The sequence below is a fragment of the Lacerta agilis genome, chromosome 10 (assembly GCF_009819535.1).
Source record: "Lacerta agilis isolate rLacAgi1 chromosome 10, rLacAgi1.pri, whole genome shotgun sequence".
Lineage (NCBI taxonomy): Eukaryota > Metazoa > Chordata > Lepidosauria > Squamata > Lacertidae > Lacerta > Lacerta agilis.
This window is the reverse complement of record NC_046321.1, coordinates 7,802,566-7,821,682: the sequence shown is the minus strand read 5'-3', so window position 1 is coordinate 7,821,682 and position 19,117 is coordinate 7,802,566. Positions and strand designations below refer to the sequence as shown.

General features: G+C 45.8%; 1 protein-coding gene across 1 annotated transcript in view; it reads right to left on the bottom strand.

The window, feature by feature from the left end:
* Window positions 1–5,402: 5,402 nt before the first annotated feature.
* Window positions 5,403–19,117, bottom strand: part of LOC117054094 (store-operated calcium entry regulator STIMATE-like) — a 38,023-nt gene continuing 24,308 nt past the window's right edge. The window contains exons 5-8 of the mRNA XM_033162553.1: window positions 17,285–17,397; window positions 15,606–15,689; window positions 11,334–11,450; window positions 5,403–5,519 (exon numbers count right to left, since the gene is read on the bottom strand). Coding sequence (XP_033018444.1) covers window positions 5,403–5,519; window positions 11,334–11,450; window positions 15,606–15,689; window positions 17,285–17,397 — 431 coding nt within the window. The remainder of the gene's footprint in view (window positions 5,520–11,333; window positions 11,451–15,605; window positions 15,690–17,284; window positions 17,398–19,117) is intronic.

Below are 19,117 nucleotides of genomic sequence, written 5' to 3'. Positions count from 1 at the left end.
TTACCAACTGAGCTATCCCAGAGCTTCCAAGTCGCACCAACCTTTTTTGGCACGAGGCGCTTCAGTGCTGTTGACCTTCCCTGGGGCTGTGAACATGTTTTTACAGATGCGAGGGCTTGTTTTCTTCCCTGTGCCAGGCCCCTGGGGAGAAAAAGCTGGAAACTGGGCCAAAATACGAAGGATGACAGGAGTAGGCTGGGGAAAGAATGTGTTTGTTCCTTCCTAGGAGTCAACAGAAGAAGCACAAAACTCGGATAAGCAGTGCTATTAAAGAAGTGGGGAGAAGGTTAGGAATGGGCCTACTCTGTTTGCAGGATGCATTCTTGTTCTGAGTGCCTTCTCTTCAGTGTTGAGGGGCATATCATAAAATATACCATAAATGCCAAGCTCTGGCAGCTAACGTACCTGCTTGGTGCATGCTTCATTAGCACAGCGGGCATAATTTTTAATTTATTCACAGCATGGAAGATGAAGTAGGTTTGCTTTCTCCAATGACTTTTCCTATGCTGGTACAGAAGTCACAAAATACGCACGACCTTCCTCGCCTCGCGACCCATCAAATCTCACCGCCTGCACCTGATGTAAATAGTTCCCTCTTGCAAGTCCTAACTTTTGTTGTTGTTCCAGGTACAGGTAGGTAGCCGTGTTGGTCTGCCATAGTTAAAACAAACAAACAAAAAATCCTTCCAGTAGCACCTTAGAGACCAACTAAGTTTGTTCTTGGTATGAGCTTTCGTGTGCATGCACACTTCTTCAGATAGTTGTTGTTTAGTTGTTTAGTCGTTTCCAACTCTTTGTGACCCCATGGACCAGAGCACGCCAGGCACCCCTATCATCCACTGCCTCCCGCAGTTTAGTCAGACTCATGTTGGTAGCTTTGAAAACACTGTCCAACCATCTCATCCTCTGTCGTCCCCTTCTCCTTGTGCCATCAATCTTTCCCAACATCAGGGTCTTTTCCAGGGAGGATTCTCTTCTCATGAGGTGGCCAAAGTACTGGAGCCTCAACTTCAGGATCTGTCCTTCCAGTGAGCACTCAGGGCTGATTTCTTTAAGAATGGATAAGTTTGATCTTTTTGCAGTCCTTGGGACTCTCAAGAGTCTCCTCCAGCACCATAATTCAAAAGCATCAATTCTTCGGCGATCAGCCTTCTTGATGGTCCAGCTCTCACTTCCGCACATCACTACTGGGAAAACCATAGCTTGTCGGCAAGGTGGTGTCTCTGCTTTTTACAAATATCCTATTTGTCCCTGCTGTTTTGGAAGGATTTTCAATTTTAAAAAAAGAGAAAAGAGAAGCCAGCAACAGCAATGCTGAGAGTTTCTTCGAAGCTAACAGGCCCAAGCAAGCCTGGAATTCAAGAAAGCAATCTCACTCCCACTGAACTCTGCCTAGATTTTAATCATTTCCAGGTTTCAATTCAAGGATTCCTCTCAATGGGAAATTTTACATTAGGGGGAGGGAGCCCCAGGGCTAGGGTACAGCCCCCCAACTGGCCCTTGAAACCAGTAGCGAAGAGGCAAATGCAGATGTGCAAAGTTCCTTCATGATCATGCCCTTTCTGTTATATACAATAATCTTATAATTATGCAGCAGTTTGAAAGCACGTCAAAGTGCAAGTGGATAAATAGGTAAGGTAAACGGCGTTTCCGTGCGCTGCTCTGGTTCGCCAGAAGCGGCTTGGTCATGCTGGCCACATGACCCGGAAGCTGTACACCGGCTCCCTCGGCCAGTAACACGAGATGAGCGCCGCAACCCCAGAGTCGGACACGAGTGGACCTAATGGTCAGGGGTCCCTTTACCTTTTTAACAATTAGGAATGACCAGTGCAGATCTCCATGTGCTGCCTGTTAAATAGATCTACTACTCTTTTCCGTGCAAGGATATCGGCAGAAGATATTGGACCACTCCAATATCTTCCTGCAGAACGACTTACTGCTAAGTTGTGTTTTCCATGAAGTTCCATGGAAGGTAACAGAACTTGCACCCCATTCTCATGAAACTGAAGTTCCTTGTCTTTTCAGCGTTCCTATATGCTTAGCTTTGCTGCATACAGCGGCTGAAAAGCTCCCCTTGCATGCTGGTTGGGTGGCTTCTAGGACACTGGAGATGGAGTTGTTGTTTTTTAACTACACAAGGATCCACACACCAAGGGTTGTATCCAAGGCTAGTTCTATTCAGAGTAAACCCCCTGAACAGTAACTTGGGTCCATTAATTTGAGTAGGTCTACTCTGCTGGGTACAACCCAAAGAATATGGGATTCAGTTCTCCTTCCAGGCACTGATCTATCTCCAGAAGCCTCCTGCTCGAGAAACCTTCTTGCTGCAAAACGAACCAGCAATCCAACCCCAACAGAATAATCAGAGAATGAGCAATGAGGTGCATTTAAGGATTTGGAAGTAACTCTGCTGCCGGGCCAAAATTGGCTCCTTGCCGTGAAAGGATGGAGACACACCTAGATGATCCGCTAACGTTTTAATTGTACTCACTGGCCTGAATACAGCGAGCAAATTAGAGAGAAATATTTATCATTTAGGCATCTTTCTGCCAGATGCCCAATGCTGAAATACTTCTCCCTTCCTTGGAGACATGATTTAGGCTTGCTAAAAGTCACACTAGCTTGCACAAGCACAACATTTCTGCAAAGGGAAGCACAATTTATAAATAGCAAGGGGTGTGGCGGTCAAGTGCTATTCCGTTGCAGATGCCTTCGTAGAATTTCTGGGGCCCAGGGCAGAAAACCTAAGTGATGCCTCTCCCGTGCTCCGTCAAGCTGTAAAATAAAATAAAAGTCAGGCACCCTAAATTCTGCCACCTGAGGCAAGCTGTCCAATCCTGCCTAGTGACAGGGCCCCTCCTTCCTCATCAGAGATGGGGAATCTGCCACCCTTCAATTGCTGCTGGGCTCCAACTCCCATGGCAAGCAGTCTGGGATGATGGGAGTTGTAGTCTGGAGAGCCCCAAGTTCCCTATCCCTGCCGGAAGAGAATCTGACATACCAGAGGCAGGGAACCTGTGGCTCTCTGGATGTTGTTGGACTACAACTCCCATCATCCCTGACTACTGGCCATGGTAGCTGGGGCTGATGGGAGCTGGAATCCAACAACATCTGGAGGGCTGTAAGTTCCCCCATCCTGTACCAGGCAGACCCGGCAACAGAACTCCTGCATGCACAAAAGCATTGCATTAAGAACTTGAATTTTGCAAAAAAAAAAAAAAAAAAAATTATACGAGTGCATGCAGTTTTGTTTAGCATGTACCGTTTTATGACTGCAATGTTTTCTCCCCACCTTAAGATACAGAACTTAACATTTTCACCACTCCTTAGGTACTGTCAAGGGTGCTCTGTAGCCAAAGGAATGCACGTGGAAGATATGTTAACTCTTCCTTGTCAAAGATAGTGTAGAGACCTACGTACACCTATCTAGTGTCTAGGCAGCTATTCCAGGTCCGCAGTTGCAGCAGCAGGGGGCCACTCCCCCTCCACTCGTTCATGTACCTTCCCCTGACAGGCTGCACACACGTAACCAGAGACTGCGCCTGCATGCAAACTTCCTCTGCTCCTCCCTTTTCAGTTCCCTCCTGGTCCTGGGAGACAGTGGTGCAGGAGAGGTTGGGCCAAGCCCCTAGTAGTCCTTCACTTGTCTGACCAACCTCCAGTGCTGGATTTACGTATAAGCTAAACAAGCTATAGTTTAGGGCCCCACTCTCTTGGGCCCCCCCAAAAAAATTTAAAGGAAAAAACCCTGGATGTACATTTCCAAAATATAAGATAAAAAACAAATAAAACAAAACCTACATACAGCAACATTGTTTTGTGTTGTGTAGGCTCCTATGATGTAAGTAATGGGCCCTGTCTGCTAGCCTGCTCGTAAAATATCACTGCTTTGCTCCTTTCTATATATAGGCTGCCTAAATTCTGCATGTGCAAATGGCTTTAGATACCTATTAGGTCCATAAATTACCATATAGCATATATTCAACACACACAAAACAGCGACAATTTGTTGTTGACAAAGGACAGCTGGACATATAAAGGGCCCCATTACCTTCAGTAGCTTAGGGCCTCATCAAACCTAATTCTGGCCCTGCCTGCCCCTCTCTCCAATTCTTCCAACCCATCCTGTGCTCCACCCTCCAGCTCTGAAGCTTCCCCTGCTTCCGACTCTTGCCTCCTGGCCGGTACAGCTCCCCACAAATCACTGGCCCCCTCTCCCAAGTCAGACCCCATTCCTTCTTCCTCCAGTATCCACTTATCAGCATCCTGCCAGCCCCTGACATGAAAAGCTAGATGACGTTGCCCTCTATTACCGAGATTCTGAAGCCGTCCTGCCATTGGGAATGGGCGGATTTTGCATACAGAACCCAACATGATGAAAAAACTCCTCCTGAGGTTTACCGGTTATGGAACAGTTTCCACTCAGAAACAGAAACAATCCAAGCTTTGGATAACCGGCAACCAAACACTCAGAATAGACTCCTCTCGAGAGACTATTCAAATGACAAGCGTGGCTTCCAAATACGAGGAAAGTTTAAATATCAGATATTTATTTCACTTCTTGTAATAAAAGCGTAAAAAACACACACACACCAGTTGAGTTGAGGTTAATCCCCAGGCTTTCTGTTTTCAAAATAGAGTTTTGCAACCTGTTTTTTTTTTTTTTTAACGAGTGTTCTGTGCGCAGATTTACGAGTGATCTGTGTAGTTTGCGTGCTAGAAGAGTCTGCTCCAGACAAACAATCTTGATTCTTTTTTGGGGGGGGGAAAGGATGCAGTGTTACAATTCGGACCCAAACGAAATCCGCTGCCAGCTGGACAGCCAGAATATCCAAGTCAACCCGACTCTGTCTCATTTACATGAGCAGAGCTCAGGCGAACAAGATGCAGCCAACATTGTAATCTTCTGTTGATCAAATACCCAACACCATACAGTGGTACCTCAACTTACGAATTTAATCCGTTCCGAATGCACATTCGTAGGTCGAAAAATTCATAAGTCGAAAAAAGCGATTTCCCCATAGGAATGCATTGGAAGCGAAAAATTCGGAAAAATTCGTAAGTCGAGTAAACTGCATCTAAAATTCGTAAGTCGAGTAAAACCACCAACGGATGTCCTTCGGATGTCAAAAATTCGTAGGCGTGCGGGCACTTTTTTTCATTCATAAGTCGAAAAATTCGTATGTCGAGTAATTCGTAATTCGAGGTACCACTGTACTCCTGAGAAAAGGCCAGGAATGATGGAGAATCCCATGCACACTATCACATTTGGATGCAATGGGATGGCGCCACCTTGTGATCCCCAGAAAACCAAAGATGGGCGCATCATTCATGAAGCATCCTTATTGCGGTTCTCTCAGTTGCCGCTTTTCCCTCCTTTCGGCTCAGCTCACAATTCCCATTTAAACCGAAACCGGGTGGTCCAATGGTCTTTTCGTCGGATTCACTAGGAGGAAAGATCCTGACTGTTCCTGGTCACTTGCAGAATGGTCAAAATCCACAGCTGGACACAGCAGCACCTGCAAAACCAAGGCAGAAAAGCAACATGCCAACTTAATTCTTATTTCATCTATATACAGGTGAAACTCAAAAAATTAGAATATCGTGGAGAAGTCCATTTATGTAAGCAACTGTTTTCATTAGCTACTGGAGTTTAATATACGAGATAGACTCATGACATGCAACGTAAGATATGTCAAGCCTTTGCTTGTTATAATTGTGATGATTATGGCGTACAACTGATGAGAACCCCAAAGTCGAGATTGTTAATTTGGGGTTCTCATCAGCTGTACGACATAATCATCACAATTATAACCAATAAAGGTTTGGCATATCTCGCTTTGCATGTCATGAGTCTATCTCATATATTAGTTTCACCTTTTAAGTTGAATTACTGAAAGAAATGAACCTTTCCACGATATTCTAATTTTTCGAGTTTCACCTGTAGTGCTGCTTTTTTAAATCATAGCGGGTCACTGTGTATTGCATGTTTTAAATCAGGGAAGTTTGTATTTAAATGTTTCAATGGGGTTGTTTCGTTGTGTATCTTAATTAATGCTTCATATTTTTAATGTCTGTGTAACGTAGCCCATCTAGGAGAAGGAAGACTCTGATCTTAAACTGTTGCAGCCGCACTCATTTGTGAGAAAGGCTTCCGGAGTAAAACCTGAGGAACAATCCATGCTCGCTGCCCTGTGGAACATCCTTGGGAGAAGACAAGGCTAAGGAGTAAACCCTACACAGATCAGATTAAAAACTAAAAAAAAATTAAATTTAATTTTTTTTTATTTAACTATTTACCTTTTGTTATAATAAAACCTTTAAGCAGCTAACAAAGAAAAAAATCCCATTAAAATCACCAATAAGAGACTGTTAAAAACAGGTATTTAAAAGATAACAGTTGTTTGCTGTTCAGTTGTGTCCGACTCTTCATGACCCCATGGACCAGAGCACGCCAGACACGCCTATCTTTCACTGCCTCCCGCAGTTTGGCCAAACTCATGCTAGTTGCTTAGCTTAAAAGAAATTAAAACACATGCCAAACAAATTTGATCACCACATTGACCCACCCATGGCCATCAAAAACTGATGGATTGTTTTTTAATTCTGATGCTGTTGCAGAAAGATTCAGCTGATGGCATGCCCTGCATTGCCCCCAATTTATTTAACCACTGTACAATCCTATACACGTCTACTCAGAAGCAAGTCCCATTGAGTTCAACGGGGGTTACTCGCAAGGTGCACAGGACTGTTTAGAGAACGTAACACAAACATTCGGCAGAGTGCCTTGAAAGCTCACCCCTGGGAAAAAACAGGGTAGTTAATGTACCAACAGCTCTTCATGGCTCCAGCACAAATGACGGTTTGTTCCTTTCTTGTCTACCTCCCAAAGTTGCACGTTCATTTGTAGAAAAATGGAACAATAGGATCTGCCCGTGTTTTAGTTACTGTTAAGGCTGCAATCGACAGGAAGGCCGGGGATGGGGGTGGGCAGGAGGCAGCCCCTATGATGATAATAATAATAATAAATAATAATAATAATAATAATAATAATAATAATAATAATAATAATAATAATTTTTTATTTGTACCCTGCCCATCTGGCTTGGTCTCCCCAGCCACTCTGGGCGGCTTCCATCAAATATTAAAATACATTTAAAATATCACAGATTTAAAACTTCCCTAAACAGGGCTGCCTTCAGGTATTTTCTGAATGTCAGGTAGTTGTTTATTCCCTTGACCTCTGATGGGATGGCGTTCCACAGGGCGGGCGCCACTACCGAGAAGCCCTCTGCCTGGTTCCCTGTAGCTTTGCTTCTCGCAGTGAGGGAACCGACAGAAGGCCCTCAGCGCTGGATCTCAGTGTCTGGGCTGAATGATGGGGGTGGAGACGCTCCTTCAGGTATACAGGACCGAGGCCGTCGGTCCAGAAAGCTAAAGAGGAAATCCAAACACAGCGAAAAGCCTTGCAGGATCAGGCCAGTGACCTACCCATTTCTCACAGTGGCCAAGCAGACACTCTAAGGGGAAGAAGGGAAGCAGGACCTCAGCTTAACAGTTTGCTCCCGGCTTGCAATTTCCAGCAATTGGCATTCAGAGCCGACAGTGAATACAGAAAGTAGCCATGAATTTGCCTAATCCTCTTTAAAGCTGTCCAAGTTGGTGGGCATCTCTTGGGAACGAGTTCCACTGTTTAACTATATGCTGTGTGAATAACTGCTTCCCCCTTCTGCCTGCCCTAAGTCTTGTTTAGCCAGTCAGTCAGTCCCCCTTTCCCAAGGAATTCTGGGAAATAGAGCACTGTGAGGGGAGATTGGCACCCTTATCAAGCTACAGCTCCCAGGATCCGCTGGGGGAAAGACGTGACTGTTTAAAGCAATATAACACTCCTGTCCTCCTAGTGGTGCAGCAATAAAAGTGCCTGCACATTTGCAAAGCTAAGCAGGGTTTAGGGTGGTTTCGAACTGGGTGGAGGAGTGAGTGTTGAGATTCTGGCACTGCAGGGGGTAGGACTTAGATGACCCTTGGTGTCCCGGGAAGGTCACCTCAGGGCTGCTAACACAGTGGTTTGTCTTCACCTGTGGAGACACACTCCATTGTCTCTTGAGAGAGATGGATGCAAAAAACCCACCCAATTTATTATTATTATTATTATTATTATTATTATTATTATTATTATTATTAAAAAAACAAAATAAAATAAAAAATTCCTTCCAGTAGCACCTTAGACACCAACTAAGTTTGTTCTTGGTATGAGCTTTCGTGTGCATGCACACTTATTCAGATACACTGAAACGGAAGTCACCAGACCCTTAAATATAGTGAGGGAGTGGGGAGGGGTATTACTCAGAAGGGTGGTGGGAATGGGTGATCAGCTGATAGGTGTGGAAAACTATATTTAAGGGTCTGGTGGCTTCTGTTTCAGTGTATCTGAAGAAGTGTGCATGCACACGAAAGCTCATACCAAGAACAAACTTAGCTGGTCTCTAAGGTGCTACTGGAAGGAATTTTTTATTTTATTTTGTTTTGACTAAGACTTAAGGGTCCTTCAATGATCCCACTCCAAAATTTGTTTTGATTTTAAGCATCACTGTGAAAGTCTGAGGTAGATAACACTTTAGCATGCATTCCTTAAACCATGATAACTAAGTGGCTAGTATATTTCAGATTAAAAGCACCGGTATTTTGTTTTGACTATGGCAGACCAACACGGCTACCTACCTGTAACTTATTTTTATTACATACTCAAGTTTCTAAAAGTACAATTTCTAGGCAGGTTTTGTACATTTCTCCTTCCAGAATGGGCAGCAACCCTGGCATTTATTTCCTTGCGAAGAAAAGCAAAGGAGATGCTTCTCTCGATTCCCTTTTTTAATAGTAGGAATTACGGAGCACAGGCAGGACGGCATGAATATTTGGTCTGCCTCTGATTCAAGCCTTCCAGGAACTGCATTCTTGCCCCCTCTGCCGCACTCTGCACTGCGAAAAATGGAGAGCTTTATTTCAAAGATAGGACCTGAAATCCAAGTGGGATGGATAGCTCTTGGCGCCTGCTTGTAGCCAGACCCGATCAACGCAGATAAAGCGACTGAGGTACTTGACCACAAGTGAACCCAGGAGTCCAGGTTAAAAAAAAAAGTCTCTACATCTCTTTGAGGAGCAGGAGCAGAAACTGAAGGGAAACCTGTTCCAAGTATTTTCAGCTGAGTGAGCAAAGAAGAACTACGATTAAGATCAACCTCAAACAATCCTTCAAGTTCCAGAGGGTCCACTTGCATGCTGCTATATCTTAAATTGAAATGGAGGCAGTGAGAGATTTCACTTTCTTGGGTTCCATGATGACTGCAGATGGTGACAGCAGTCATGAAATTAGAAGACGCCTGCTTCTTGGGAGAAAAGCAATGACAAACCTAGACAGCATCTTAAAAAGCAAAGACATCACCTTGCCGACAAAGGTCCGTATAGTTAAAGCTATGGTTTTCCCAGTAGTAATGTACAGAAGTGAGAGCTGGACCATAAAGAAGGCTGATCGCCGAAGAATTGATGCTTTTGAATTATGGTGCTGGAGGAGACTCTTGAGAGTCCCATGGACTGCAAGAAGATCAAACCTATCCATTCTCAAGGAAATCGGCCCTGAGTGCTCACTAGAAGGACAGATCCTGAAGTTGAGGCTCCAGTACTTTGGCCACCTCATGAGAAGAGAAGACTCCCTAGAAAAGACCCTGATGTTGGGAAAGATGGAGGGCACAAGGAGAAGGGGGCGACAGAGGATGAGATGGTTGGACAGTGTTCTCGAAGCTACTAACATGAGTTTGGCCAAACTGCGGGAGGCAGTGAAGGATAGGTGTGCCTGGCGTGCTCTGGTCCATGGGGTCACGAAGAGTCGGACACGACTGAACAACTGAACAACAACAACAACAACATTTTAAATTCCTGCGACTGACGTTTGTTTTAAACTGCTTTTAAGGCTCAGTTTTTATTTGTTGCAAACTGCCCTGGACAGAGTGAAGGTCTCTCTATACAGTAGACAGAGGCAGACAGCCAACTACTGTCTACTGGAACTAGGAGGTCTCCTCCTCTTCCTTCCAGCTAGAATTTGTACATTGCTGAAGAACTGAATTTTCAACACAAACACACGCAGTCCCTGGAAACTGACAGGAGCGAGGGTAAATGACACAGACAACTATCAGCTACCCTCGTTATGCCCTTTGACCATAATGCATCTGCAAACAGAGACATGGGATGCTACAAACACAACCTCCCCAGGGGCCTAAGAACAAAGACCTGGCGGGAAAATATTATGGATCTTTTCCTTTGAACTTGCAACGAAGGTCATGGAGGACACTGAGCCGAGAGGAAGAGCTTCCTTGCCTGCTTTTGGGAACAACAGGAAGATTTCGACTTGCCTGCACTTAGTGTTCCAATGTGGGGTGGGATTCCCCCCCACACACACACACACAAACACACTTTTCTTAAGATGGCTATTTCTTCCTTGCACCAATTCAGGGAGTCACTGCTGCTCATTTTATGGCGGAAAATTGAGAAATACACAGGAACTTCTATTTCATCCTTTGCCAACCAGATGCCCTGCTGAAGATTTGGAACAGGAAGAGGTGCAGGGACCTGGAGTTGTACTGCAAAATATCTGGAGGTTTTACTAGGATTTTAAAGGATCCTCGGCTTGTGCTGGATAGAAGAAGAGTTTGGATTTGATATCCCGCTTTATCACTACCCGAAGGAGTCTCAAAGCGACTAACATTCTCCTTTCCCTTCTTCCACCACAACAAACACTCTGTGAGGTGAGTGGGGCTGAGAGACTTCAGGGAAGTGTGACGAGTCCAAGGTCACCCAGCAGCTGCATGTGGAGGAGCAGAGACGCGAACCCAGTTCCCCAGATTATGAGTCCACCACTCTTAACCACTACACCACACTGGCTCTCAGTGCGGTGCCCGTTTTTAGAACCTTGTGCTTGCTGCACACAAAATCAGCTGGACTTCCTGAAATTCTTTTCCTTTCAGTTTCTTCTTAAAAGAAAAGAAAAAAGAGCAAGAGGGGGCCCTTTAACACTGTGATGAGTTTAAAAATGTTGGGGAAATCCTCACAGGGACTTCTGCAAGCAGGATGGCCGCTATCCCAGAGGCCAGAATCTCCGCATTGTGCACGACAAGTTATTCAAAAGACATCTCAGGCGACGTCTGCATTTAAAGCAGCGTTGTGTCAGTTTTTGTAAGACATCTAGACTCCCAGCTCTGGGGGAAAGGTGGAATAAAAATGATAATAAAAAAGGTAACAGCATTAAGGGACGAGCAATTTGATGGGTCTTCTGTTCTCACCTGGATATCTTCATCCTGCAAAGCTCGTGAGATTTCCATCACTCCACTGATTTCAAAGGTTTCATTCTGCTTGTGCTTCTTCATGATCAAGCTGTCCACCACCCAGAACATAACAGCCTTAAAAAGAGAGGAAAAACAGGGGGGGGACTATTCATACAGACGTACCTTGCTTTTCAAACAGCTTAGTTCTTGAACGTTTTGGCTCCCGAACGCCGCAAACCCGGAAGTGAGTGTTCCAGTTTGCGAACGTTATTTGGAACCTGAACATCCAACGGGGCTTCTGCGGTTTCCGATTGGCTGCAGGAGCTTCCTGCAGCCAATCAGAAACCGCGCTTTGGTTTCCGAACGTTTTGGAAGTCGGACGGACTTACGGAACAGATTCCGTTCAACTTCTGAGGTACGACTGTACTTGAAGAACAGAGGGACAGACATTAGGTTCTGCACCTCCAGGGCAGGAAACCTGAAATTCTTAGCAGAAGATAGGGTATATTTTGTTGTTGCTGTTGTTCAGTTTTGGGTCCCCACTGAAATGTAAGGAAGATTCCATGTCAGTACAAAAAAAACACAAGAAAAGAACAAGCAACACCCAGAAACATGAAACAAAAGGCAGCATTTTGGTGGGTGGGGCAAATCCATTCATGGTTCCCTGGCAGGACTTCAAGGAACTCATTTACAAAGGCAAAAGTTAAGAGTGATTGATCAGAAACAAAGCCATCCTGTGTTTCTTCTAAGCATTTAAACTGAAAGCTCTCCTGCCACAGGGCTCTGACATCATCAGAGAAGAAGAAGAAGAAGAAGAAGAGTTTGGATTTGATATCCCGCTTTATCACTACCCAAAGGAGTCTCAAAGCAGCTAACATTCTCCTTTTCCTCTGTGAGGTGAGTGGGGCTGAGAGACTTCAGAGAAGTGTGACCAGCCCAAGGTCACCCAGCAGCTGCAGGTGGAGGAGCGGAGACGCGAACCTGGTTCACCAGATTACAAGTCTACCGCTCTTAACCACTACACCACACAGGGGCATAGCGTAGGGGCTGTGGCCCCGGGGCACAGCACAGCCTGGCGCTCCTCTTCTGGCATTGGTGGAATCAATGCTCAAGGGGCGCAGCATGTGGTTGTTGCATCCCCCCACCGTTGTCCCCAAGCGGAATTGCAAGGCTTGGATCTGGGGAAGATGGAACGAGGAGGGCGAGACAGCTGTGCCGATCGGGGCTGGTGTCACCTTGATGAGGGCTGGGCAGGCGAGGTGGGCTCCGTTTGTGCCCCACCCCTGATGTGGGCACTTGTGTGTGTGTGTGTGTGTGTGTGCGCGCACACACACACAAACACAAACACTATGCTGCTGCACTGTAAACTAAGAGTCTATTATGGTCCCCAACTGTAATGTCAGCACAAATACCGAGGGTAGAGAGGTAAAACTGAATTTTGGTCGAGAAAACAGCTGCAATGCACTCAACTTATATGATCCCAAAACGCTTCGTTGCAAAATAATGACTGCCTCAGTTTGGGAAAGCAGGTCATAAATGATAGCAAGAAATTAATTTGTAATGAGCTGACATAGTGACACTACGTGCCAAATCTTTCTACGCCCCTCCCCGGCTGATGGCTTCCTACTGCTCTGCCAATTTTAACAGCAGATGAAAAGATTTCCCATAAATGCTCTACATTAAAAAAAAAAAAAAAAAAAACCACCGTACGATTTGTCATTCGATAGAACAAGATGGGGTGCAGACAGCAGCTTCCTGTTTTTTTTACTAGCATGTTTTTATAGCTCCGGTCCAATCACCTTTAAAAATAATTCTGCTCTGTCAAATATGCAAAAAAAGCCAGCCTCCTTAAACCAGATACTTTCATCGCCGATTGCGCTTGTATTATATATCCTTTAGATTTTTGCAGGCATGCGAAGTGCCTCTTATTTTCCAAACCCTTTGCTTCTTATTGAAGAGAATTTGAGAATGCAACTTTCTGGTTTTGTTGCCTTGCCAAGAGGTCTCTGGATTACGGAATCCGTGGGTTCCGGTCAGTCTCCTCCCACCTCTTTCCCCCAGGCCCCAGCGCAGAAAGAGAGGGGTATTTGTTCCTCTTCATCCGGGGCAGACAATTATAAAGGGCAAGTCTTTTTAACGCTGCGTTGAGCTTCCAACCTCAACGTCAGCTCCCCAGCTTCAGAAAGACCCAATCGCCATTGCTCTGTGGCAGAGAACCTGTTTTATATGCAGAAGGTATTGATCCCTGGCACCTCCAGGTATGGCCGAGAGCCCTGTCCAAAATCCTGGGGAAAAGATTGACCTAGATTGACCCAGGGTCTCCACTCAGCATAAGGGGGGTTTCCTATGTCATCATGAACCAGTATTGCATCGTTGCCAACCAATAATGTACAAATCTGTCAATTTCATTCTCTCTGTTTCTCATGTTCTTTAAGCTCAGTTCTCCATCTCAGCTTGTGGAATATTATTCATAGAATCAAAGAATCATAGAGTTGGAAGAGACCACAAGGGCCATCCAGTCCAACCCCCTGCCAAGCAGGAAACACTATTATTATTATTATTATTATTATTATTATTATTATTATTATTATTATTATTATGTCTGCATGAAAATGCACCAGCACTTTTATCTGCAAGCCCCTTTTGAGTCCTGCCAGGGAAAAAGCCGGGGTATAAATAAATATAGTTTACATTTATATTTATTTAGAGCTAATTTCTCCCTCACATTCTTATAAGCGATTTGCCCGAGTAGAAGCAGAGCCGTAGCTAGGTGATCTTGCGGCCCTGGGAGAACCGTCCAGATTGCGCCCCCCCAGCCATGAAAAATAGGGGGAAACGGGGGGCCCTGCATATCGTATAAAGACCCTCTATTTCAGGCACAGGCAAACTCGGCCCTCCAGATGTTTTGGGACTACAACTCCTATCATCCCTAGGTAACAGGACCAGTGGTCAGGGATGATGGGAATTGTAGTCTCAAAACATCTGGAGGGCTGAGTTTGCCTATGCCTGCTCTATTTACCATATTTTTCGCTCCATAGGGTGCATCGGACCATAGGGCGCACCTCGTTTTTAGAGGAGGGAAAAAATATTCTGGTTTTCCTCCTCTAAAAGCCCTGTTTTTTTGAGGATCAGCTAAACGTTTTGCAGCTTTTTTGCAAAGGGAAAAGCAATGGTTTTTTGAGGATCAGATAAACTTTTGCAGCTTTTTTTGCAAAGGGAAAAACCCTGGTTGTTTTTTTTTGAGGATCAGCTAAAAGTTTTGCAGCTTTTTTGCAAAGGGAGAAAAGCAAAGCTCCTTTTGCAAAGGGGGAAAAGCAAAGAGGAAAAGCCCTGTTTTTATGGGGTTCAACTCACATTTCTGCAGCTTCTGAAGGAAAGGGAGCCATTTCTACAGTTTCCAGACAGATAATCTAATCAGCCAGTCACATGTTGCTGGGGAAACAAACAACCTCCCTCTGCAGCACATTCAACAAAGGAGGGCGGGGCTGAAAGGGAGCCGGGACTCTTATCTCTCTCCCGATCTCTTGCTGATCAGCTGCTGAGCGGAGTCCTTTCAACACTCCCTTTTCTCTTTGTAAAATAAAAAGCACTATCTGCTTTTGGCCCCTGGGCAATTCGGCTCCAGGGACCACCATTCGCTCCACAAGACGCACAGATATTTCCCCTTAATTTTCAGGAGGAAAAAGGTGCCTCTTATGGAGCGAAAAATACGGTAGAACCTTTTCTTATGCGGCAATAACATATTTTATTTATAAACATATTTATGGACATATTTTACCTGATTTTTGCGCCGACCTCTCGCCAGCACCCATGGCGGGGGCCTTCCTCACCACTCCCTGAGTTTTTGCAAAGCAATTTCACCCAATAAAATGCACTTCCATTACACTGTTTTGCACAAATCTATGCATTTCTGATGCAAACTTTGACCCAGGGTATGTACTTAATGTAAGCATTACATGCTTTAAGAGAGCAAGTTCTGAAGGACTGTGTCTCAGCACACACACACCCCCCGAAAGTGTGAATTAGGTATGTGTGCCTTTAAATATAACAGAATCAAATTTCTCCCCGACTCCTCATACCTCCAGTCCACCTGGCTTTCCTCAGAGCCCTTGCATGTACCCCCCCCCCTGCCCCCAGTCACCACTTCATATTTCCAAAGGCTAGCTCTTCCTCCACATCAGGAATTTTATCACAGGGTGAAAATCCCACCCCAGCCCCCCCGGGAGCCACTTCAAGAATGCAGCCTCAAAACAGTCAGAAAGCTCAAGATTTCTTCCCAGAGTTACTCACATTGACTATAAAAGGAACCACAAGCATCACTAATACCAGCTCCAGCTGTGGATCAGGAACGTAGTTGAGAAGGATCTCTTGAAGCTGGAGAAGGCAGAAAACACCACACACATTTTAAAGAGATTAAATGCATCTTGGATGCTTACTAAACAAGGTCTGGTCCACGTCATAGCTGTCAAGTTTCGGATTTGAAAATAAGGGATCAGCAGTCTCACCTATCCCGGGGACAGTCACATATCAATGGTGGGTGGAGCCAGAAGCAAAAGTGGGCGGAGCAGCAATGTAAACTCCAAGCGGCCTCGGGCTCGGAGCGGAGCAAAGAGGAGGGCAGCCAGCAAAGAGGAGGGCAGCCATGTGCTCCGCGCGATGGAGCCCCATCGTCTTCTTGTCTGATCCCATCAAAACAGGACAGGAAGCAGCAGCTGCTCAAAGGCAGCCAGGCTCCGCCCGCCAGCTAACTCTATTGGCTGGCTGAGGGGCTTGGCGGCAACGGATAGGGGCTGATGCAGGGGGAGGAATACCCCCCCTGTAAGCACGGGAAACGGCTCCCACTTGTTTTGAGGGCTGAGGCTTTTCTCTCCAAGTAGGCGAGGTCTTCCCACCCAGTCCCTGGCCAGCAGGGGAGGAGCTGCTTCCATTAAAAACGGGAAATTTAAGGGAAATAAAAAATAAGGGAGAGCAGCGGGAAACTGCTTGAAATAAGGGAGAATCCCGGGGAAAACGGGATACTTGACAGCACTGGTCCACGTGGTCCCCTTCAGATGTAGTAGGACTACAATTCCCATCATCCCTGCCCACGCTAGCTAGAGAGGAAAGGGTACATTTGCAGTTGAGGACATTCACAAATGTGCCCTGCCAAGTCTGAAAACAGGTGGGTAGCCATGTTGGTCTGCCATAGTCAAAACAAAATAAAATAAAAAATTCTTTCTTGGAAAGAATTTTTTATTTTATTTTAAGTCTGAAAACGTTACAACTGGCTTCGCGCAGAGTTGGCGAGTTTCAAGCCTAGCGGTTCAGGAAATCCAGAAACCCAAGTTGTTTGTGATTTTCTTTCCGTCTCACAATGATCTACAGATCTGAAAATCGCAGCCACGCATCACACTCAACTGTCCCCAGCCCACTTGGGAATGCGTTTGCAAGAATGAGCGAATCGGGGATTCCTTCGTAGTGGTTAGTTTTCCCTGTTTAAAGTAAAAGCTATTCCTTCCTTGCGAGCAGATCCGCAGTTTAAAAACAAACCCAGGGTTTCAGGTGTCTCGTCTGTCGCTCAAAGGAAAGCATCACAAATTCACCCATTAGCCATGCACAAAAGTATGGGCGACTCCACTGAACCTAACGCAAGAAGTATCTCTAGACTAAGGTCCCATTTGCACTATGCTTTCAAAACTGTATCATACCACTTTAAGCAGTCAGGGCTGGGAATCCTGGGAATTGTAGTTTATGCAGGGTGCTGAGAATTGTTTGGAGACCCCTCTTCCCCTTACAGACCTACAATACCCAGAGATCCCTAGAAAGAGGGACTGTTTCACCACTCAGAACACTGTAGCTCCTTTATCCAATGATAGTTCCCAGGATTCTTTGGGGGAAAGCTTTGGGGCGGCTTGTTCCCCTCCCTGTCCTCAGGCCAAGCTTTTTTCTGCCTCCTATTATGGAATAGTTAACATATACACCTTTCTTACCTTCGTCCAGCCAGGAATGAGCAAGACGAGGCCAACTGTCGTCTTCTCAAAGACCATAATCAACAGGTAGAGGATGCATTGCCCAATCCAAGCAACTGCTTGTGGAGGATCACCTGGAAGAAAACGAAACGATGGAGGTGAGCCCCAAGTCCGTGGGCCTGTATCATGAAAAGAATCGGCAAAGCTGACAAGGAAGCCAATCACCCAATAGCACCCGACAACCACCAGCTGCTTTTCCCTTTACACTGACGCATATCTGCCAAGACAACATTGGGCCGTTGTAGTACAGCGGGTAGAGTGTTGGACTAGGACCTGGCAGTTGTTGTTGTTGTTCAGTCGTTCAGTCGTGTCCGACTCTTCGTGACCCCATGGACCAGAGCACACCAGACACCCCTATCCTTCACTACCTCTTGCAGTTTGGCCAAACTCATGCCAGTCGCTTCAAGAACACTGTCTAACCACCTCATCCTCTGTCGTCCCCTGCTCCTTGTGCCCTCCATCTTTTCCAACATCAGGGTCTTTTCCAGGGAGTCTTCTCTTCTCATGAGGTGGCCAAAGTACTGGAGCCTCAACTTCAGGATCTGTCCTTCTAGTGAGCATTCAGGGCTGATTTCTTTAAGGATGGATAAGTTTGATCTTTTTGCAGTCCATGGGACTCTCAAGAGTCTCCTCCAGCACCATAATTCAAAAGCATCCATTCTTCGGCGATCAGCCTTCTTTATGGTCCAGCTTTCGCTTCCATACATCACTGCTGGGAAAACCATAGCTTTAACTATACGGACCTTTGTCGGCAAGGTGATGTCTCTGCTTTTTAAAATGCTGTCTAAATTTGTCATTGCTTTCCTCCCAAGAAGCAGGCGTCTTTTAATTTCGTGACTGCTGTCACCATCTGCAGTGATCATGGAGCCCAAGAAAGTAAAATATTTCACTGCCTCCAGGGTTCAAATCCCTATTCAGTCCACTGGGTGCACTTGGGCCCAGACACTGACACTCAGTCTAACCTACCTCACAGGGCTGTTGTGAGAATAAAGTGGGGAGGAGGAGAACTTTGTGTCAGGGACTGGGCAGATGAGGAATGGTGGAGACTGCCTCCCCAGCCTGACCCTTCCCTTCCAGAGAAGAAGAAGACAGTTCAGAATTACAACAGGGGTTTGAGGGAGGTCACAGCTCAGAGGCAGATGAGGGGGAAAGCTGGGAAATAATGGGGGGAGGAGGAGAAGGAGGAGGAGAAAGAGGAAGCACCGGGGGGGGTGACAGCTGATGGACAGAGTGTCTTTAGAAAGCATTCCTGACCCCCTCTCCCAGAACCCGGCAAGGCTTTAAATTAGGAGAGCAAAGAGCTGAAAGGCAGAGGATACGTATCAGCATCCATAGAGATGGTGAATGAGGAAGTGGGAGAGACACCATGAAAATCTTAGGGAGACTCAGGGCACTTGGAGAGTCTCATATCTTGAGGATCTGAAACACCAGAAGCTGTGAGGGTTGCTGGCATGTAACCAGCCACCCTTGAATTATATAGGCAGGGCAAGCGAGGAGGACATTGTAAGCAGCAAGAAATGAGAATTTATTCAGGCATTCTGAAATGACCGTGTTAGGGAGGAAAGCGTTCAACCCCGTTCAAAAGAAAATCCAGATGTTCTCTTGCGGGGATAGAAAGATGAACGCTACGTATCCAAAAGTTACGTAAGATTTAGAAGCAACCCAGCGGCTCGCTGACGTCAACCCTTTGCACAAAGAGCAAATTCTGGCGAGTCAGCGCAGTGCTGTGGAGACCAGCACTGCAGAGACTTGGGTTCAAGTGGGTGCCAAGTTTCGTGTGAGAGGCTGTGTGCC